General features: G+C 42.0%; 1 protein-coding gene across 1 annotated transcript; it reads left to right on the top strand.

Moving 5' to 3' along the window:
• The first annotated feature begins 13,729 nt into the window (after nt 1-13,729).
• PROK2 (prokineticin 2) lies at nt 13,730-23,662 on the top strand. Its single transcript, XM_072128050.1, has 3 exons — nt 13,730-14,049; nt 18,552-18,677; nt 22,236-23,662. Exons 1-3 carry the CDS (start codon nt 13,969-13,971, stop codon nt 22,359-22,361), a joined length of 333 nt encoding a protein of 110 aa, XP_071984151.1. The 5' UTR covers nt 13,730-13,968; the 3' UTR covers nt 22,362-23,662.
• Nucleotides 23,663-24,075: the final 413 nt, after the last annotated feature.

Consider the following 24,075-nt stretch of genomic DNA (forward strand, 5'->3'; position numbering starts at 1 on the left):
GACACAAATTAGGGGCCATGCCGCGATTGGTCTGACTGATATGGAATGAGTGCGCCATTTAACTTTCAAATTGTGTCGCAAGCCAAGCACTTACATGCACCAGGAAGAAGAAGGAGAACTCAGACCTGAGCGGCGAAGCGACACATGCAGGATATCGGGCGCACGATCTTAGTGAATCACAGCACGCCGCTTCATACAAGGACAATGGACTTTCTGTGAACTCCGGCGTCACTGTAAGTAAATGTGCCCCATTATTTGCCAATCTTATGACATGGACTGTTTTTGCGGACAAAGATCTTGGAATGGATTATGCACTGATGACACACGGATCACAAAAACGAAACATGGATCACAACAGGAAGCCCAAGTGTGAGTGAAAAATAAATGAGAAAGTGTAATAGCCTGTGAAGCTACAGCACAGAGGGGCTCTGGTAATGCCCCCCAGAGCCCTAATAGCTCATTAGCATAATTGTAAAAGTTGATTTTAGAAGAAGGAGGCCATCAATAAGAAATATAAGAAGATTACCATGGTAGCCTCAGGTCTCCCGAAGACCCGAGGCTACTTTGGGTTAACCTATTCATTACAATGGTGGTCATTTACTAAGGGCCCGAATAGCGTTTTTACGACAGGTTATCCGAAAATTTTTCGATTTGCGTAGATTTTCCCTGAATTGTCCCAGGATTTTGGTGCACGTGATCAGATTGTGGCGCATCGGCGCCGGCATGCACGCGACGGAAATCGGGGGCGTGGCCGTATGAAAATCCAACGGATTCGGAAAAACCGCCGCATTTTTAAAAAAATAAGTGTCGCTTGACACGCACTTACCTGCACTCGGCCCGGCTTGGTGAAGTTCAGTGCACTCCGATGAACTTCAGCGCAGCAGCGACACCTGGTGGACGTTGGAGGAACTGCCTTAGTGAATCGCCGGAAGACCCGAATCCACCGCAGAGAACGCGCCGCTGGATCGCGAATGGACCGGGTAAGTAAATCTGCCCCAATGTGTACAGTAATATGGCAGTATATGATAGGATCGTAGAGACAACCTAGTGTTAAAGTACCCTAGGGAGTCTGAAAAATAGTAAAAAGAAAAAAAAAAGTAAAAAAAAAAATTATAATAAAAAAACCTAAAAACTCATATCACCCCCCTTTCCCTAGAACTGATATAAATATAAATAAACTGTAAAAATCATAAACACATTAGGTATCGCCGCAATCTATAAAATGCCCGATCTATAAAAAAAATACGATAACCCCGTAACGGAAAATCGCAAACAAAGTCGAAAATGCCACTTTTTTGTAATTTTTTAAAAAATTAAAAATTCAATAAAAAGTGATCAAAAGGTCGCACAGTCCTAAAAATGATAACATTGTAAACGTCATCAAAATCCACAAAAAACGGCACCACCCACAGCTCCGAACACCAAAGTATAAAAAAAGTTATTAGCGCCAGAAGATGGTAAAATCCCCCAAAAATTTTTTGTAGAGGTTTTAATTTTTTCAAATATATGAAAACATTATAAAACCTATACAAATTTGGTATCCCCGTAATCGTACCGACTCAAAGAATAAAGTGGGGTATACAATTGGGGCATACAGTGAAATCCGTAAAATCCAAGCCCACAAGAAAACGGCACAAATGTTTTTTTTTTTTACCAATTTCACTGCATTTGGAATTCTTTTCCCGCTTCCCAGTACACGGCATGGAATATTAAATACCACCATTTTGAAGTGTAATTTGTTATGCAGAAAATAAGCCATAACACAGCTCTGTGCATGGAAAAATAAAAAAGTTATAGATTTTTGAGGGTGGGGAGTGAAAAATGAAAACGCAAAAACGAAAAAGGGCTGCGGCGTTAAGGGGTTAATTATAAAACTTGAGATTTGTTGGCAACAGCTTGTTGATAACTGTGGAACGGATTATTTTATCTGCATTTAGAAAGATGTAACAAAAAAAAGCATAAAATAAATCTATGGGTAATTAATGGGTCTTGGGTCTGCATTAAAGGACACCTACCATCAGATTGGGGGTCATTCACGTTTTCCCGACGTGTTACCCGAATATTTCCGATTTGCTCCGATTTTCCCTGTATTGCCCCGGGATTTTGGCGCATCGACGCCGGCATGCAGGCGACGGAAATCGGCGGCGTGGCCGAGCGAAAACCCGACGGATTCGGAAAAACCACCGCATTTTTAAAAAAAAAGTGTCGCGGGACTCGCGCTTACCTTCACCAGGAATAGGCTTGTGCATTCCGGCGGGCCTCGGGGAACTTCAGCGCAGCAGCGCCACCTGGTGGACGTCGGAGGAACTGCCTTAGTGAATCGCCGGAAGACCCGAATCCACCGCAGAGAACGCGCCGCTGGATCGCGAATGGACCGGGTAAGTAAATCTGCCCCAACGACTCACATGCTCAGTGTGACCTCTCCTGCTAGGAATGGCTTTTATTAGAATCCAAAATGATTTGATGAAAAAGAGTATTTAAAAATATGCAAATGACCCTGTGACATCACCAACTCTCTGCAGACAATATTGAAAAATATTATGAAAATATATGAAAAATAAGCGGAGCACCTCAGGGTAATTTGCAGATTTAAAAAATAATCTTTTCCATCAAAACAGCTCAGTTCTGAGCAGAAGAGGTCAAGCACCGAGCATGAGAGTCTATATAATGGTCGGTATCCTGTAATAAAGTGTAAAGAAATCAGAAAGAAAGCAAAAAGAAATAGATAAAAAGAAATAAATAAAAATATATGAATTATTTAATTAAATAAAAGGTAAAAAAATTGAAAGAAAATAATTTCATAAAGTAAAGGAATTTATAATAAAAAGATTGGGGCACATTTACTTACCTGGTCCCGACGAGGATGAACTTTGCCGCGATTCATGAAGATCGTGCGTCCGAGTTCACCCTCTTCTTCCCGGTGCATGTAAGTGCTTGGGCCTGCGACACAATTTTGAAGTTAAATCCCGTAGTTTGTCCGAATCCATCGGATCGTCTGACGGCCTCCCCCTGATTTGTGTCGCATGAAGGCCAGCGCGATTGCGCCAAAATCCGATTGCGTGCACCGAAAACCCCTTTTAAATCCCTGTCCCAGCGGCGCAAAACGGAAATTGTCGGGATGTCCGCCGAAAGTGCGGTCCGCAGGGCACTTAGTAAATGAGCCCCATTATCTTTTCACTCATTTCATTAAATGTTTCATTTATTGCCCTCCCCCATGCTATCGGAGACTTCACACGTGCAGTAGGGGCGGATAAGACCGCCATGGGCTCTGGGCTGTATGAATATTACGGCCCCTACAAGTCTGGAGTCACTTCCTACATCTGGTACTAGAATCAGTTTCTTGGGGAATGGAGGACGCGTCTCTTCTGCTGCTTTCGATCTGCGGTTTCAGAAACTTTGGAGGACCTTCAAAAGTCCTGAAATGGCTGTTGTGTATTGGGAGCAAGAACAGATGTACCAGGATTTCATGGGTGAAGGTCCTTCTCAGTATTAAATTTAGTGGGTGGTTTTGGCGGCCATGGGCCCCCTAGGAGGCTTGGGCCCCCGGGCCACTGCCAAACCTATATTAGAATCCTCTACTGTGTGCAGTACAAGCAGGAGAACTGGTAGGGATTGCTATACATGTATGTAGCGTAGGACTGGGATGCCTTGGGTCCACCTGTAAAATCTGTTTTTTTGTACCTCTCATTTTACAGGTACATTACAATATTACCAGACATCCTTTCACGATTCCTAAAATTCTGTAGTCACTAGTTGCTTCGTTCACTGTTATTTTCTGGTTTGCTTGTCAGCATCTGGCTGACCATCTCTTGCCATGATCGTAGCCTCTTTTAACACTGACACATCACACGGCAGTAGGGTCTACCATGACCACGGATTGGTCTGATAACTAACTATCCAGCGGTGGGTCAGGTAAGTGTGCCATACAAGATTTCACCGGGAACATCTGTGATGATACAGGAGAGGGAGGGGTTGCAAGAAGAAGGATGAGATCGGGGTCAAGTCTGACAAACTGCTGCTATAGCTGAAGGAACCCCATGGGTGCACCAAGCTCCTAATTTTCATGTAACACTAAACTGCAGTCAAGGAGCGAGCACTGAGATAAGTAGCAGGTAAGTAGCAACAATTTACTTTTACCTGCCTATAACAAGGAAGCACTTCCTGTATCCGCCAGTGCCGTATGTTGGGATAATTTTGGAGGCGATTAGTTAACATTCCTGAACAGATTGTATAAACCCAAGTACATATTGTTAGCAGAAAGCATCTGCAGGGCTGAATGGATGTCCTTGCTTTCTGCACGAGTGAAGGATTCCTTCCCACCCGCTCAGCCCTGACATGACACACGCGCCAATACTGCACCGCGATGAGAGGAAGACGCTGGATTGGTATTTTTAATGCGCAAAAGGAAAAAATAGTCAAGGACTAATTCATTTAGGATGAGATCAAAAAAATGAGAGAGAGAATGTGCGGCCAAATACTAGTCCCCCCTGTGATTAACATACAGTCACAGCCGAGGGAATGGTAGCAGCTATATATATATACAGAATATACGGATTCTACAGGTCATCTTGTGTCTATGGGGATTTTGGGGGACAGTTCCAATCCTTTCGTTACTCTATGCCAGACCCACCGTCTAGTGGCGCCCCTGATGGTTATTATACTCCTAGTGTTCCATGTGATTATGTATTTCACGGCTTAGATTTACAGTATACCCTGTGTATCCGTGTCTAAACCTGCCTTGACCTCTGCCTGAATATTTGGCTATAACTAACCTCCACCTCCTATAACTTACCTGCCTGACAATTCAAAGGAAACCCTGTGGCTGCTGAAAATGTAGTCTTTTACATCCCCTACAGAAAGAATCATCTCAGCCATATCTGCTTGGACAGAACCCGTATCATTCCCCCTCTGTCAGCTGACAATAAGTATTCACTCAGTTTCCTACCCCTTCTGGCAGCTGACAATAATTATACTTTATAAATTATACTATATTAGTCTTCTTCCCCTCTCAAAACTGAGAATATAGCCCCTTCTTACTACCCCTACAGAAACAGACATGTCAACCATACCTGCTTGGACAGAATGAGTCTCCTTCCCCCTCTGGCAGCGGATAATAAAGTCCATTCTTACTTCCCCTAGAGAAAAAGTCAGCTCAGCCATATCTGTCTGGACAGAATCTGTCTACTCCCCCCTCTAGAAGCTAACAATATATATTTCAACAGTCTCCTCCTCCCTCTGGCTGCTGAAAATACATAATTTAGAATCCTTCAGTTTCCTTCCACCTCTGGCAGCTAACAATATACTCCCTCATTTTCCCTACAGAATAAGCCCTCTCAGTCATACCTGCTCGGACAGAACCAGTCTCCTCCCCTCTCAAGAAGCTAAGAATATATATTCCAACAGTCTCCTCCCCTGCTGGGTGGTGATAATATACATTCTATATTCCCTCAGTGTCCATCCACCTCTGGCAGCTAAAAATATAGTCCCTTGGACGTGTTCCGGCTCATCTGAGCCTTTTTCAGCTCAATAATGCTCAGATGAGCCGAAACGCGTCCGTTTGGATGTTACTGCTTTCTTGGATTAAAATAAAGAACAAGCTTTGACACCACCTCGCAGTGCCGGGACTTCTTCCTGACTCATACTATATATATATTCCCTCCTGTGGTTCCTGACAATATACAGAAGTAGTCATGTAAGTTATACTGCCTGTATAGAATCAGTCTCCTTACCCCTCTGGCTGCTAACAATATAGTTATAAGTTATCTTATTAATTGCCCTGCAGTAAATGGTCTTAACAAAAATAGAGATTTTACAAAAATGTTATACAAAGTTGCAGATTATTCCAATATACAGAAATATATATATATTTAAAAAAGCATATAAAAAAACATAATGGTCCATACAGCCCGCAGATGAAAGTGGTTCTAGTTTTTTTTTTTATATCCCGGACGAAATGTTTTTCCATTATGTTACATTTTAAAAAAAAAAAAACTCAATTATCTTTGAACTATTAAATAGTTGCCAGTATATTTCTCTCTATATATAGGTGACCCTGGAATATGAAGGTCACCATTACAGCATCTTCACTGGACTCATTGTCAGATCACGTGCAAACAACTCGCACTGTGTAGGCAACTTAATGCAGAAATGAAAAGCTGTATATTTACCAAGGACAGGGACAAATACTTCCGGTTCTGATCGATATTTATTACCAGCCTTACAGAGAAGAACAATTGATACCAAGGACAGGCAGACAAGAATGTTTGTCGGTTCTCGCAGAACAATAAGTTCTTCGGCATTAGTAATTCATGGATATATGTAAGGAGCTGCCAGCGGATCACAAAGGTGTCATGCAAAACATCTCGGGTATAAACTTGGCTAAAAAAATCTTCTGTTAAAAGATTCCAGGAGACAAAAGCAGAGAACGATAAAAGAAGCAACAATGTTACAACCTGTAGGATCAATAGTAGCAATAGCTGCAGTTCTGCTCTGATAATGGACCGGACACGTGGCAAGTGCTTTTCTATAACAGCCCTAGTCATCTGGGTGCGTAGAAATCCACATAATGGAGCAGGAGCCTCCTAAATGGACACTTATTTGTAGTTGCCGGAATTTTGCAACAGTTTTGTGTTACATTATCATGGGCAAAATAATAATAATTCTTTATTTCTATAGCGAACACAGATTCCACGGTGCCGCACAGATCTGGCCAGATCTGTCCCTGTCTCCAATGGGGCTCACAATCTAATCTACCAACCAGTATGGGAGGAAACTGGAGGACCCGGAGGAAACCCACGCAAAATTGAAGAGAACATACAAACTCTTTCCAGATGTTGACCCTGGGAATTAAACCCAAGTCCCCAGCGCTGCAAGGCTGTAATGCTAACCACTAATCCACCGTGCTGCCCTCAAAATACCCCAAACTGTGTAATTTTGCTATGAGACCAGTCTTACGTTGGTGCCATGGTTTGTAGTCTTGACTGGCATAATGGTATGTCTCTTGCAGAGGGGAAAATGGTTGGGGTATGGTTGAGCTCCCCAATAATGTGGCTCTAAGAGCTTGTGTTGTGAGTATCTCAGTAGGGTGTCTATATTCCATAAAGCAGATTCCTAGTAAAAACAATGGAGGGAAAATTTAGTTATTTTCCAGGCGGATTCTGATGCTAGTCTACTAAAATTTATAAGAAATCTGGTGAGGATTTCCACTCACTTTTCTTTGGGAGTCACGTGTGTCAGCACAGATTTAGAGGAACTGGGAATCATCCTGTTTTCAGCCTTTCTCAAATTTAATTTTTTTCCCCAGTTTCAAGAGATAAGTACAACATTGTCATTTAGGAGCAGAAAGATATTTGTTTAACCAAAAATAAAATAAAGCAGAGATATCATCATAATCTTTTATACATATGCAAATCAGCCTGTAAGTGCACTGAGGGTGGAGTCTAATATGCTAGATTTGCCTTAAAGAAATCTACCATCAAAATCCATCACGATAATCCAGGGACACTCACTCATAGATCCCTAGATCTGGTAATCTCTTATACAGGCGGTCCCATACTTAAGAACACCAGACTTACAGACAACCCCTAGTTACAAACGGACCTCTGGATTTTACTAAATTACTGTACTTTAGCCCTAGGCTTCAATAAACAGCTATAACAGTTATCACCGGTGTCTGTAATGAAGCTTTACTGTTAATCCTGCTTCTTATGACAGCACAACATTTTTAAAATCCAATTGTCACAGAGACTGAAAAAAATTCTTGCTGGGGCTACAATTATTATTATATACAGTTCTGACTTACATACAACTCAATTCAACTTAAGAACAAACCTACAGACCCTATCTTGTACATAACCCAGGGACTGACTGTATATGTTATTCATGGACTCCTTCCTTCTAAAATCAACTTTTATAATTATGCTAATGAGCAAGAAATGCTCAGGAAACGTTACCAAAACCCCTAAGTGCTGCAGATTTACAATGTGTCACAATGAGCAGAACATGTCTCACTCTGCTCGGCTCGTTGTAACAGCCTATGAAGATAAAGAATGACAAGCCCTACAGCCCTTTAGGCTTATTAGCATCATTATCAAAGTTGATATTAGAAGGAAGGAGGCCATGGATAGCTGATATAAGAAGATTCCCACAGTCACGGTGCCTGGATCTATGAGTAATGTCCCTGGTTTATCAGGATGGATTTTGATGGTAGATTTCCTTTAAGACAGATAAAGGCTGCGAATATCAACCATTGATTAAAAAAGGCCGATTTTTTTCACATGTCAAATTTTATCAGTTCTCATATAGAGAAGAGCTAAACGATAAACATAAAAAAGTGGACAATAACCACCTATAACAAACCAGCCCTTACAGGGGCAGAACATTATCAAATGTGATCTTCAGGTGTAATGAGGAGTAAGAGAGAAAACAAAGGGTTGAAGGCCGAGAAGAGATGGAGAGTTTCCTATGGGATCAGTGGTGTCATCTCTACTATGGTGTACAGAAGGGATCCCTAAATCTAGAGGTGGAGCAGAATCTGATCCCGGAGATCCGGCTAAGATGAAATCGGTCTGCAGAACTTGTACCTGGGTGGAATAAACTATCAATTGGGAATATGTTGCTACCGATGCTTGGCCATTGAGCCACTGACAGGGATTCGGAGAATCTCCACCCCACTGGGATGACTGCATGTGCAGTGTTGGCTAAGTATTGCTCACTGACTTCTTATATTTGGGCAGGGACATATCTGTGTGGTGTAAGAGGACCAAGGCGGGTCGTCTCTTTTAGGAACGGCCAGTCAGTCCGTGTACTGTCTCTTCCACATCAACCCAGAACTAATGGCATCCGGGGAATCCCCAAATAACTGCCCTCTGCAGGAAGCAACATAGTGGGGAAACATAAGGGAGCATTTTATGCAATAAGTGGGGGGCCCTGTACCACCTGGTCATCATTTTAGTCTCATCTGACCTGTTCCCTCTGCTCAGAAGTCAATAGGATACCAAGGTCCTTCTCCCATTTGAAGAGGGAAATTAGGTAAAGTCTTCAGGGGGGCGTAGATAGGACAGTGTAGCCCCGGTGTACCCAGGGGATGCGTACCCAGATAAAAAGATGATTATCTCAGCTTCTGACCACAAAGGTAAGTAACTGCTGCTAAAAATGGTTTGGGAGGTTTTTTGGACTCCATTGACTCCCTAGACCTCAGGTAAGGTTGGACTCCAAAACTCTTTAAAATTGCATTTTCTATTTTGGGATAATATGTGACCAAAGACATTGCCAAAACGGTTGATGAGATTTTGCTATGGAATTTCGGTAAAGAACCATGTGTCCTCGAGAATCAGATCTCGAAAAAAACTCAGGGTATGAAGGGTGAATCACACATCCTTGAGAATATCCAACAGCGAAAAGCTTGAAAACTCACCAAGTTCTGGAATACGACACACTTTTACTGTTTCTGAGGTTTCATGGTCATAGAATATTTCATCCGTCGATACGAAGCTGATCATTACGTATCAACGTTATCTGGAGAACTGGTTAATATGTCCTTTCCGGAGACTCAGTGTGTATATGGAGGTGACTCATGAGGTCACCACACGATGGGTTACACAAGGCTGGTAAAATATTAAACTTTGTGTATAGAGAAATGGACATTGAGTCACTTGCCTAAGGGTCTATGCACAGAGCAATGCTACTGACATGGACTCCATGTGGCGCTATGCAGCGTACCAATGGGCACACTCATTGTTTTTGTATGATGCATTATATACTCCCCTGGAAGCATTACTATTTACCTGGAATCTTATCAATTATGGAAGAAAAAGCAGTCTGGGAAAGGTTGACTTCAGCATAACCGGCCAAGTATCCAATGTTTATGGGAATGTAATGAGTCTCCCCAACAGCGGATATTGATGGAAAGAAGGGTCAAGCTTAGTCATTTTCAACCCAACCGATCCTTAGGTTATGAAAGAAGGTGTCAGGCCTTCTGAGTGTTTAGTTAACGGTAATTGTATTGTGTATAATATGGACACCCTAAAACATGTAGATAATCTGAGATTAGAAATAGGGTCCAACATATTTTTTCCTGAAACCTCGCCACTTTGTCTGGTATTGCAACTTAGCTCTATTTACTTGAAATGGGTTGGAATTTGGCTGCAACCAAAATCTGGATGAGAACCTATAAAACACAAATAGGGGACATTCATTATTGACTTTCAAACAGAAAAATGACATTTCTTTCTTTGCTGTGCCTGTTGCACCACATTTATTTTGTGTTTTTTAGATTGCTTGGGAGTTGACTTGACATTTTTCTGGCCCTTCTGGTTTTCCAACTCCGATTCCGATTTTTGGCACAATTTTAGAGATACAAAAAGCTGGTGTCAGGATCAGTGGTAGTGGATCCTCTGGACCACCGTGGACGATGACGTAAGCCGACACCTGGGACCGGAATCTAAGTGGCACCTGGTTTTCACCAGAGCCTTGGACTTGCTGCTGTGTGGTACCACCAGGTCATTCCACAGGCGCGACTTTGTCTGCAGTGGCGGCAAAGCAAGGTACAGAATTGTAAGGCAAACTCATGGTCGGGGACAGGCAGGAGGTCAAGACAGGCAGCACAGGATCAGAGTCAGGGACATAGAGGTAGGTCAGGACAGGCAGCATAGGACCGGAGTCAGGAACGGAATCAAGATCACAACGGGAAATCAGGATAATCGCAAAGGGCATGGAACAAAACTTTCTCTCAGACACAGAGCACAAAGATCCGGCAGGGAACCAGGAAGGTGCTGGAAATTTATCAGGGAAGTCGGCTGGCCCGCGCAAATTATCGGGACCTTTTAAATCTCAGCTAGCCAGTGCGTGCACGCCCTAGGAGACAGGGAAGGGTGCGCCTGACCGTGGGAGCAGAAGAGACCGCCGCTGGATCCAGGGGAGGTAAGTTACCTTTCAGGCTGGGCCTGGTGGCACCAGGAGGAGCACAGGTGCGCCCACGACCCGGGATATGGGTCGCAGGAGCACTCGTGCCTGTGACAGCTGGTCTATGGAGTTCTATTTCACCTTCATGAATGTGGAGTTAGGTTACACCATTTCCGTGGAATTGATAGACGCCTTACATAGTGCCCAAAGTATTGCCGCCCGGAGCATACAATAAATCTGTTGGGTGAAAATCCTCTCCCCATTTTTGTAGTAATTTTACAGTGTATTTCTAGGCTATTTTTGCACCCACCACATCCACTAAAATCTTGGAAAGCAAATTGCAAAAAACTCCGTCATGATAAGCCAGGGACACTTACTCATAGATCCAGGCACCGTGACAGTGGGAATCTTCTTAGATTTGTTATGCATGGCCTCCATCCTTCTAATATCAACTTTTAAAATCATGCTAATGAGCCAGAAGTAGTGAACGAGCCAGCTCTAAGAGCCGTCTCTTGTTTGTGAACTACAGGAGACGGCTCCCCTCAGTGAGCCAATGGCTCACTTAATCCTGCCCCTAACAGGCTCACCACACCCCCTTTAACCCGATACACTCAGGTTAAAAGTGGAGTGGTGTGGGGTGATAGACTGGCCTGCAGCTCCCTTTTATGTATTTAATAGGGAGCTATTCAGGAGCCAGAAGAGGCGGCTCTTCTTTGTGAGCCTATTGAGCCAGCTCACTAAGAAGAGCTGGACTTAACATCACTAGCGCTGCGGGAGGTGTTACAAGAGTCCTTCAATGCTGTTGCTTCACAGGCTGTTACAGTGTCTCCCCCTCCACTGCAGCAGAGGAAGTCTCAGCACAAAGTTGGAAGGGGAAGTGTTCTTGCACAGTATAACTCTTTGTGAAGATAAAGCACGGAGGGGCTCTGCTAGACACCACCCAGAGTCCTTCAGACTCATAAGAATAGCGTTAATAGTTGATTTTAGAAGAAAGAAGGCCATGGATAAAAAATATAAGAAGACATGCCATGACTTATCCTGTACTGATCCTGAGTTACATCCTGTATTATACTCCAGAGCTGTACTCACTATTCTGCTGCTGGTGCAGTCACTGTGTACATACATGACATTACTTATCCTGTACTGATCCTGAGTTACATCCTGTATTATACCCCAGAGCTGCACTCACTATTCTGCTGCTGGTGCAGTCACTGTGTACATACATGACAATACTTATCCTGTACTGATCCTGAGTTACATCCTGTATTATACTCCAGAGCTGCACTCACTATTCTGCTGCTGGTGTAGTCACTGTGTACATACATGACATTACTTATCTTGTACTGATCCTGAGTTACATCCTGTATTATACTCCAGAGCTGCACTCACTATTCTGCTGCTGGTGTAGTCACTGTGTACATACATGACATTACTTATCTTGTACTGATCCTGAGTTACATCCTGTATTATACTCCAGAGCTGCACTCACTATTCTGCTGCTGGTGCAGTCACTGTGTACATACATGACATTACTTATCCTGTACTGATCCTGAGTTACATCCTTTATTATACTCCAGAGCTGTACTCACTATTCTGCTGCTGGTGCAGTCACTGTGTACATACATGACATTACTTATCGTGTACTGATCCTGAGTTAAAACCTGTATTATACCCCAGAGCTGCACTCACTATACTGCTGCTGGTGCAGTCACTCTGTACATACATGACATTACTTATCCTGTACTGATCCTGAGTTACATCCTGTATTATATCCCAGAGCTGCGCTCACTATTCTGCTGCTGGTGCAGTCACTGTGTACATACATGACATTACTTATCCTGTACTGATCCTGAGTTACATCCTGTATTATACTCCAGAGCTGCACTCACTATTCTGCTGCAGGTGGTGCAATCACAGTGTACATACATGACATTACTTATCCTGTATTATACTCCAGAGCTGCACTCACTATTCTGCTGCTGGTGCAGTCACTGCGTACATACATGACATTACTTATCCTGTACTGATCCTGAGTTACATCCTGTATTATACCCCAGAGCTGCACTCACTATTCTGCTGGTGCAGTCACTGTGTACATACATGACATTACTTATCCTGTACTGATCCTGAGTTACATCCTGTATTATACCCCAGAGCTGCACTCACTATACTGCTGCTGGTGCAGTCACTGTGTACATACATGACATTACTTATCCTGTACTGATCCTGAGTTACATCCTGTATTATACCCCAGAGCTGCACTCACTATTCTGCTGCTGGTGCAGTCACTGTGTACATACATGACATTACTTATCCTGTACTGATCCTGAGTTACATCCTGTATTATACTCCAGAGCTGCACTCACTATTCTGCTGCAGGTGGTGCAGTCACAGTGTACATACATGACATTACTTATCCTGTATTATACTCCAGAGCTGCACTCACTATTATGCTGGTGAAAGGTAAAATTTGTTACATTAAGTATATTTTCCTAAGAAATACAATTTTGAATATGATTTTTCTGTGCATGTTAATGTGAGTAAATCCTTTTGTAACCTGATATATAATCGCTCTAGTAGCACCTCTGGAGTGTTTTTTCCCCTGCATGTGATTTTGTTTTTCCATTCACATCACCACGAAGAGGGATGAGCATAGAAACAGAAATGAAATAACCTTGTAAACTGAGCTTCTCAGAACTGGGACTTGTGCTGCTAATTTCTCCCACAGCCAATGATGATGGGAGCTGAGGCTGATGGGCGGGGGTGCGGAGTTTGCTCCCTGTCTCTCACCCTGTGATTGGCACCTACTACATCGTTGTGCTAAGCTTTATCTCGCTCTCTCTGAGTCATGGAGGTCGGTTTGAATGGGAAGCCGAGCTTTATAACAGCTCAAGAAATTGGAGCAACACACCAAGTCACAACTCAATTTCTTCAGCTCTTGGAAGTCTTCTCCTCAGACCCATCATCTACCTGACATCCATACTTCTGTTGAATTTTTGGGCTCACCGTGACTTCCCCCACTTGGAAATATATCATTTACTATCTTCAACCTTCTTCTTAATTATTATGAGAAGAGTACAGTCACTATCTCTCCTTTTTGTTGCCTTACTGCTCCTAAAGTTTGGAGAAGCTGCAGTCATCACTGGGGTAAGTAGTAAACCTCTCTTTGAGCAGATTACCCCATTATCCAGACCAGATTTCTCGTAACAGGTTTTCACCTTCAATACAATGGACATGTTCCATTAGAAGGCCACCTTCCCTAGATGGTCATCTCAAAGAGGTTCAGTAATATTAAGATCCATCAAATCCGGTCAGATTCTTGGTAACAATATGAATAGTATTTCTCTAGAAAGTTCTTCTTCTCCAAGGGTCTTCTAAACGATGTGTTCCCACCCATTTCCAAGGGTTTCATTCTTTGAGTCCTCCTAATAGCTAGGTCCATATGTTGTTTCTAAAATAACAAATGTTGCTGTTTGGGCTAATTACAACCTAAATCCTAATTAAAACATTCTTGAAGGCTTCAGATAGCCCGTTAAAGGGAATACTCTTAGATCCATTCTTAATCCGAGGAACCACAGGACCAAAATTTGTACTAGAAGACCTCAGGGTACCAATTATGTCAACTTTGGTGGACAACCCATCCCACAGCTAACATGTACTGTTAAAGATGAGGGTCCACCGGTTGGTTGTTGCAACATGACTATAGCTCTAATGCAGAATGTTGTGGTCCTAGGTTAGTTAATATAGGAACATAGATGGAAAAAAGTGGTGGGGGCTGATAATTTTTGTAGTTTTTCCTGTAGTTTCCATATATCATTAAGTTCCAACTTGCAAATATGTTCCTTACTTGACCCAGAAGGTTATAAGGTTATGATGCAGGTTCCACTTCTAAAACCCACATACAAGAACCATGACCCACTTCATGTCTGGTTTTATGGGTAGATTAACTTGAGATCCTAATTGTGATCCTACCTTGGCCACCTACTTCATGATTCATATTTGGCTCCATATTTGACTCATGAGACCTCACATTAGATTTGTCAATCCCTTTATTCTACAGAGGTTTCACTCATTGAACTGACCACTTTCTATGTAACAGTCAGCGGCCGCCAGGGATTTTCCGTTACCTCAGTGTAGATGTAGTAGTCGCCTGCTGGACTCCCCCCATTGAAGGGTCATTAAATTGTCCGGGAGGTTTTCAAAACCAATTATCACCAATTATAGGTTTTGTGGAGTAAAGCCTCAATAATTTATTAAACTGCACAAAATTCCAAAAATATCATTAAAAATAAAGTCTTGAAAAACCAAAATCCTGACCCAATATTTACCGAGGAGTCTCAAGGCAAAGTCGAGGAACTAAAGTAATAGGGGGGCATTGATATTGGGATGAGATCTTATGGGGTTGGTTATCCTCTGTTCTATCACTGGTCAATATAGGATATTATGTGTCCATATTTTGCTTTTTACAAAATAGATACAGATGTTGCAGTCTATGTCTCGGCTTTGTCCTGGATTTCGGATCATTTTGCTTAGAGAACACAATGTTACCTTGAACGTTTAGCAGTTACAGAGGTGCCATGAGTAATATTAACACTTTATGGTTCATTTACTAAATTGCTTTCATGTATAATAAGCTAATGAAGATACATTTTTTAAAAAAAATAACATTTATGGGAGGTGATAGATGCCAGATTATTAGGTGAGACAAATATAAAACAGTATAAAAAATAATAATAATAATAATAAATAAAGTAATTCATTTGTAAAGCGCCACGGAATATGATGGCGTTATATAAATAAAGATTGTTTTTATTATTAATATTATATAATAAAACAATAATAATAACAATAATCGTACAATATTATTATTCATTTTTCCCATCTGTCAAATAATTCTCCATAGAAATTCCTTTCATCCGACGTTCATAGGACTGGATTATTAGATAAAAGTTAATTAAAAAAAAAAAAGGTGAATACGATAATAATAATTAATGATTACAATAATAATTATAATGATAATAAAATAATAAATAACAAAAATAATAATAAACATAGTAACACAAATAAGAGCGATAAAATAATAAACTTTAAGAATTTAATTATAGTAAACAATGATAATAAATCAACAACAATAATGAGAAGAAGAATAATAACAAAATAATAATCATCCTAATCATAAAATGGAAAACACATCATATAGATCATTTTTATTTTCCATATTATCAACTTTGTGATGCCAGACTATCTAATTTCTTAGTAAAGTCAGTTATTTTATCAATTTTTGTAGATGTTATAGATGTTTATCCACTAAAATAGAAGTTGTCCCTCTGCTCTCTGCAATCCTGTAATAATAAAATTCTGTATCACAATTGAGGATGGATTATATATTATGCAAACTGGGCTACTGGAGCCTCTATATGGGATCATTAGAAGGAATATAGATTAACCAGTAACTAAAATTCTCCCTTTTATTCCAAAAAGAGGGGAGGGGGCCCCACCTGATATTTTTGCTGATCTGCCTCCCGCAGCCATCACCTGGCCCTGAGTGTAATACATTGTAACTCCATATAATAATGTAATACTAATATAACCTATAATTCAGGGAAAGTGAAAATGTAGGCATCACATAGCATCAGAATCAGCAGAAGATGGCAGTGATGAAGGGGTTAGTTCCTTGTTACTGCATATGATGTTTGTGTATTATTATGTTAATACAATGTGTGATGCAGAGAAGAAAGATTATACAGATGGGATAAAGTGTTCCCTGAATATTTAGGCTGTTTGTTATAGGTTTCATTGATTTCCTAGAAATCCACTTCAGATATTGCGTCCGAGCCCCTCTCATTACTTTACATAAGATGGACTATGCCGCTATATGGAAAGCTCCAAGACGTCATTACAAAATTTGGTCTTCTATAATGAAGTTGATTTCTTAGTCGTGAACCTCAGATCTAGCAGGGTCAGGCTACTACATGATACTCTGTGATTCTGGAATTCTGGTATTCATGGGCTCCATTAACATGAATTAGGATGAGAAAGTTGCAAGTTGACCACAAGTGGATGGAGGTTGCACACTTTTTGGAAGGGCTACCTCAATGTATATATGTCACATGTAAAACCAGCAGTGGTGTGGATATTTACTAACCAGCTTTCAGTGATCCAAAAACAGCACCTTGATACTAGACAGTAAACATTAAAAGCCCAGATTAAATGGACAATAATAGGTACTGGACTCAAAAATATATAGACCATAGCAGGGGCAGGACTCTAAAATATAGAGCACAACAGGGGCAGGACTCTAAAATATAGACCACAACATGGGCAGGACTCTAAAATATAGACCACAACAGGGGCAGGACTCTAAAATATAGACCAAAACATGGACAGGACTCTAAAATATAGACCAAACAGCGACAGGATTCTAAAATATAGACCACAACAGGGGCAGGACTCTAAAATATAGACCACTACAGGGGCAGGACTCTAAAATATAGACCACAACAGGGGCAGGACTCTAAAATATAGACCAAAACATGGACAGGACTCTAAAATATAGACCAAACAGCGACAGGATTCTAAAATATAGACCACAACAGGGGCAGGACTCTAAAATATAGACCACAACAGGGGCAGGACTTTAAAATATAGACCAAACAGCGACAGGATTCTAAAATATAGACCACAACAGGGGCAGGACTCGAAAATATAGACCACAACATGGGCAGGACTCTAAAATATAGATCAAACAGGGGCAGGATTTTAAAATATGGACCACAACAGGGGCAGGACTCTAAAATATAGATCAAACAGGGGCAGGATTTTAAAATATAGACCACAACATGGGCAGGACTCTAAAATATAGACCACAACAGGGGCAGGACTCTAAAATATCGACCACAACAGGGGCAGGACTCTAAAATATAGATCAAACAGGGGCAGGATTTTAAAATATGGACCACAACAGGGGCAGGACTCTAAAATATAGATCAAACAGGGGCAGGATTTTAAAATATAGACCACAACATGGGCAGGACTCTAAAATATAGACCACAACAGAAAGTGGTAACAAATAACATAGACCACAACAGGAGATTTGCCTCAAGAAAATGAACCTCAATGAAGAGGAGACTCAAAAATATAGATCACTTCAGGGGAACGGACTGAATAACATAGACCATAACAGGGGGCGGGGCTCAAAAATATAGACCACTGCAGGGGGAGGGGCTTAAAAATATAGACCACCGCAAAGGGAGGGGCTCAAAAATGTAAACCACAAAAAGGATAATAATAAGAGCCACAGGAAGGGCCCCCTTTATCCAGTAGAAACACTGTCCTATAATGGGGTGAGTAAAGCCATTGTACCTCATCATTCAAGGACTGTGGAGCTCAAAGTATGACCTCTGTTCAATTTGTTATTTAAAGATGTTTAGAGCCCACCTGAGCCCCCACATATCTACATAGTTCTGTAATACTGTAAACAGCACTCTCATTGTGCAGATCAGTAAAATACTTGTGACCTCCTGTTCAGGTTTCTGTAGATATTTTCTGGCATGACAAGGACTACACATAATGGCATTCCTGCAGAGTTTGCTATTGTTGCTCTTCCTTTGTTACATGAAGCATTTTGTTTGCTTTATTTTTATTTCCAGGCTTGTGAAAGGGATGTACAGTGCGGAGGAGGGATGTGCTGCGCCGTCAGCCTCTGGATAAGAAGCTTACGGATGTGCACTCCTCTTGGCAATGAAGGAGATGACTGTCATCCATTAAGTCATAAAGTAAGTGCTGGCCGATAATTAATTGTCCCTGCTGCTAATGCCACATAATTGAGGATTGAAACACCCAACAAATTGACTTTATTTGCCGTGGATATGAGCACTTGAAGGATGAGGTATTAACTGAAATGTGCACAGAAGAGAATTACCACTCTATATATATCTCAATGGAATCGTCCTATAGTCCCCATTCCACAAATTATACAGTTGGATGTTAAATAAGATATGGCGCCAAAAAGATCACCATACAGTGTATAAGGGGCCAGTGTCGGACTGGGTTTCCTTAGGCCCACCAGAGAAAATCAATTTAAGGGGCCCACTATGCACTACTCCCTAGCAGCCTCCAAATTGTGGTGTTTTCTGATGGACCTCTGGGGTTCAGTATTGGGTTGAGCCAGGGCCAGTACCAGAGGATCCTACGGTGGGCCAGTCCGACACTGTAGGGGGCTGTAGTGAATTTATGTCTTTCCATACAGCCGCTATGGTTCGGTGTTGTGCATGAATCCTTAAGGTTCCGATTTGGATTGGTTATGGGTCTGTATGTAGGCAATATGGCTCCTCGGTATAAGGTTTTGTGTACTACCATGCAGGCTCCATTGGGAAAAATTACGATCTTTTGACCTAGAAGAAATAAATGGGTTGTCCAAGATCAGATAATTTTTTTTTGTTAAAAATGACAAACAAGTTATACTTACTGCAGTCCTTGCCTTTGGTCCAACGTGGCACTTTCCCTCAATGCCATCACAGATTGCACCTGTATTAGGCTCCACGACACAACCGTGTGCTTCACGTGGACAAAACTTGAGTGAAGCACATGGGCAAGTGGAGAAGGGAAGGGGGGGAGCTCCTCACCTCTCCCCTCTTCATATTAAGCAGAGTGGTTGTGCTGCAAATTGGTCCAAAGATAGGACCTGCTCTATAATTTGCAACGCCAGTGCCTGGTTCTATCATGGGTGGGAGACAACGTGCTTACAGCATTGTGACCAGGTGTCCTAGGCATCTATGGGGGCTGTTATCTGGCTGCCATTTGTGCGGTAGGATCATGGCCTCCAATATGGTCATCTGCACTGTTAAAGTGAAGACACCCCTGAGCCTCTGTATATTAACCAAGTCCAGCATTGGCGTGAGGATCCGTGCCTAACCAGAGGTAACGACTGAGGTACCACCTGAGGCCCATAAAAAAGTCTGCTCTTGTACAAACCCTTTAATAAATTCCCTTTCCATACAAATACCCTAGTGCTTGGAAGAACAGAGCACTGGTTGGAAAATATCTCTATTCATTTCAAACTTTTAGGCAGACGCTGTATTCATAGCGGGGCCTTGTTCCCCTTTTGACCTGACGGAGACCACAATAATTTCCTTTTGGCCTCAGTGATACATTATTTTTAACATGAGAACCTATAGCTCAGGCATTGTTTACACTGGAATATGTCAGAGGCCTTGTTGTCCAGAGCAACCAATCAGCACACAGCTTTCATTTCTCTAGAGCAAGATACAACATGAAAGCTGCACTGTGATTGGTTTCTATGGGCATGAACAACAGCCATGCTTATCAACAGGTTATATTGTTGAGAATATATGTAGAAAGATATGCGAATCCACTAGTACGTCATATCACACAATGGGGGGTCTCCTAATCCCACCCTAATCTCTTAATAAACCCCACACTTATGATTTACACTTATTGGCCCTTCAGTTGTTGTGAAACTACAACTACCAGCTTATCAGAGCATGCTAGGAGTGGTAGTTACCCAAATACCATTGACATGTATGTGGCAGAGCACAGATTTCTGTGATATTTATGGATGATGGGCTACGTATAGAGTAACCATCATCATTTAGGGCGGCGACATTCAAGGGTTTTGCACCAGATCGTTTTTCCTGTCCTTGCCTTTTATATTTACGTCAACTGGCAGCAAATATGGCTCATGTGTTTTATAAGGCAGGGCGATGCCAGTGACATAGCTGATCGATGACAGACAAAATCTACAATGATGGCTGCACGTTAGTAAGATTTCCCTCAGATTTCTCCTTCAGCCTCATCTAAACACAGGCCAAAGATAGCAGCACTGCCAGAGATAGATAGGAGGAAGCACTAAAGGTTATCCCTGAAAATATGTGCAATTTACAGACTGAGGGTTGTTATTCTATCTGCAGTACTAGACACAACCTATAGATGGGTGGGGCGCTATTTTAGGGAGTAGTAAAACATGGTTAACTTATACCCCTTTAAAGAAATTCTGTCAACTCCCGAGTGATACAATATATAAACGAATATATGGCTTTGTAGATGAAGTGCCCGGTGATGTACCGTGTGCATGTCATTGTAGTACATCATAACTAGGCATTATGCTATATTATGGGCATAGTGTTGTTGTGTTCACTTGCCATTTCATTATGTTGTACCATGGGAATGGCAGTGTGGCTCATTATGGGTGTGGTGTTTTGGTTTACTATGTGCATGATATTCTGGTGTATCTTGGGCATGGCATTGTGATCCAATATGGGCATGACATTATGGTGCATCACTGGCATGGCATTGTGATCCAATATGGGCATGGCATTGTGTTGCAGCATGGGCATGGCATTGTGTTGCAGCACGGGCATGGCATTGTGTTGCAGCACGGGCATGGCATTGTGTTGCAGCACGGGCATGGCATTGTGGAGCATCACGGGCATGGCATTGTGGAGCATCACGGGCATGGCATTGTGGAGTATCACGGGCATGGCATTGTGGTGCATCACAGGCATGGCATTGTGATCCAATATTGGCATGGCATTGTGGTGCATCATGGGCATGGCATTGTGGAGCATCCCAGGCATGGCATTGTGGAGCATCACGGGTATGGCATTGTGGAGCATCACAGGCATGGCATCGTGGAGCATCACGGGCATGGCATTGTGGAACATCCCGGGCATGGCATTGTGAAAGATCCCAGGCATGGCATTGTGGAACATCCCGGGCATGGCATTGTGAAAGATCCCAGGCATGGCATTGTGGAACATCACGGGTATGGCATTGTGGAGCATCACGGGTATGGCATTGTGGAGCATCACGGGCATGGCATTGTGGAGCATCACGGGCATGGCATTGTGATTGACCATGGGAAAAGTATTGTGCTGTGCCATGGGTCTGGTATACTGGTTCACAATGTGCATGGCAGCTCCGATGGGCATGGCATTGTGATGCGCTATGGGCATAATATTGTTGTGTATCATGTACATGACATTGTGGTGTTTAATGGGCATGGCATTGTAGTGTATTGTGGGCATGGCATTGTTGTACATCATAGGTATTGCATTGTGGCATGATGATCTATGATGGGCATGGTATTGTGATCTATGATGGGCATGACATTGTGGTGCAGTGTACCACTGTCACTTAGGGAAGATTAGGAGGCACTGGACAAATAAACTTGGCAAGATATGATGCAACGGACCTCGCAGCCATATCCATAGTGTACAAGAATGTTATATGCATATGCCTGGGTGACGTGTTGGGAGTATTGCTATTTTTAGAACTTTATTGTATTCACATTACATCCTATTCTGTTCCCACAGACTCCATATTTTGGCAAAAGAATGCACCACACTTGTCCTTGTCTCCCAAACTTGACCTGTACTAAGTTGGACGACACCACCTACAAATGTCTGCCGTTCCTGAAGAGCAGCGACTTCTACTATTAAGAGATCCCGGCAAGAGATGAACAAATGTGATTGTGACGGAGGAATTTTTCAGCTACCAAAAATTGTTTTGCAAAGCTTTTTTTTTAAGTTGAAAGCTAGAGACATATTATATTGGAATACTGGGCACCATGTATGAGAGATGTCAGCGAGAAAATGTGGCCTTATTGCTTACAGCAGACAATCAGAGTGGCCCCTGATTGATTTCTATGGGCAACAAGGCAAGCATTCTCTGTGGCAAGCTCAACCTGACCAAAGCAACATTATAGGGTCCATACACATTAGATTATGCGGACAACCTCATATGTATAAGGGAATCCTGACTGTGTCAATATCTTAGGGTAAATAAGAAAGGATTGGGTATGTTGGATTTTATCATGCCTCTGCCCCCCCCCCCCCCAAAGGTTAGATGTAAAGCCAGCCTTAAAGGGAATCTATCAGTAGTATAAACCATGCAGACAGTGGAGAGTTGTGTAATCATACCTCTGAGTATGTTTTTAGTAGCAGCAGGACTGTGAAATATGGATTTACGGTTTATCCTAGGATTGTGTTGAAGGTGTGTCCTCACACTGCTGCGCTCTCAGATTTCTGAATTGATCTCCTCCACAGCCTCTGCTCTCTAATTAAAGTGACAACTGTAGCAAGCAACTATAAACCTGCTACTGACCTTAGTCATGACATAGGGGAGGGGCTGTGGAGAAGATCAATGCAGGGAGCTAAGAGCACAGCAGTGTGAGGACACGCCTCCAGTGCATTTAGGGAAGCTACAATCCTGGAATATATTACAGTCCTGCTGCTCCTAAAAATATCTAAAAAAGTATGATTACAGATCTCTCCAGGGACAATACCTCATATTACATGGTCATACCTGCGGACATAGGACATGTATGTGCCCCCTGAAGCCCATCCTGCCCTACAGACTACATAGGTTTGAGAAAGCTTTAGTATTGCATTTCATCATTAGATCCTGACCAGTAGTAGAATTGTTACAACGTAGCAGATTTCAATGTAACATGTATTCTATCTATGATTGTGAGACAGTATTTATATGTACATAGAATGGATATTTAATTTCATGATAAATTATGAAGAGATTGTAAGTTGTGTATAAACCTACAGGAATCCACCATGTCCTGCTCTGTATTTTGTCCCATTATATTGCGGTGTAATAATTCTGTATCAGAATAACAACATCGTCTCTCTCCAAATGGTTTATTCTATTTTTATTAATGAACCCTCCTCTGTACTGCGCTGTAAACAAAAACGGTGCAATAGGTACAAATAGTATAATAAACTATAAGAAGTGCAAGAACTATAAGACATTTGTTCATTTTCAGTTTTAAAATATAGACTTGTAATACATTTCTACAAATGCCTGGACCATCCATCCCCTACTCATAATGATATCATTGGACTGAAACACATCCTACATATGATTCTTAAAGGGGTTTTCCTTATGGAGCCAGGTTGACAAAAAGACATAAAGGGGCAGATTTACTTACCTGATCCGGTCGCGATCCTAGAGGTGCGTTCTCCGACGAGGATGAAGTCCGGCGCGATTCTTCAAGATAATGGGGGTCACTAACTAAGGGCCCGATTCGCGTTTTCCAGACGTGTTACCCGAATATTTCCGATTTGCGCCGATTTCCCCTGAATTGCCCCGGGACTTGCACTTACCTTCACTAGGAATAGGCCGGTGAACTTGAGTGCATTTCGG

Source organism: Engystomops pustulosus, chromosome 10, assembly GCF_040894005.1.
Source record: "Engystomops pustulosus chromosome 10, aEngPut4.maternal, whole genome shotgun sequence".
In the NCBI taxonomy this organism is placed as follows: Eukaryota; Metazoa; Chordata; class Amphibia; order Anura; family Leptodactylidae; genus Engystomops; species Engystomops pustulosus.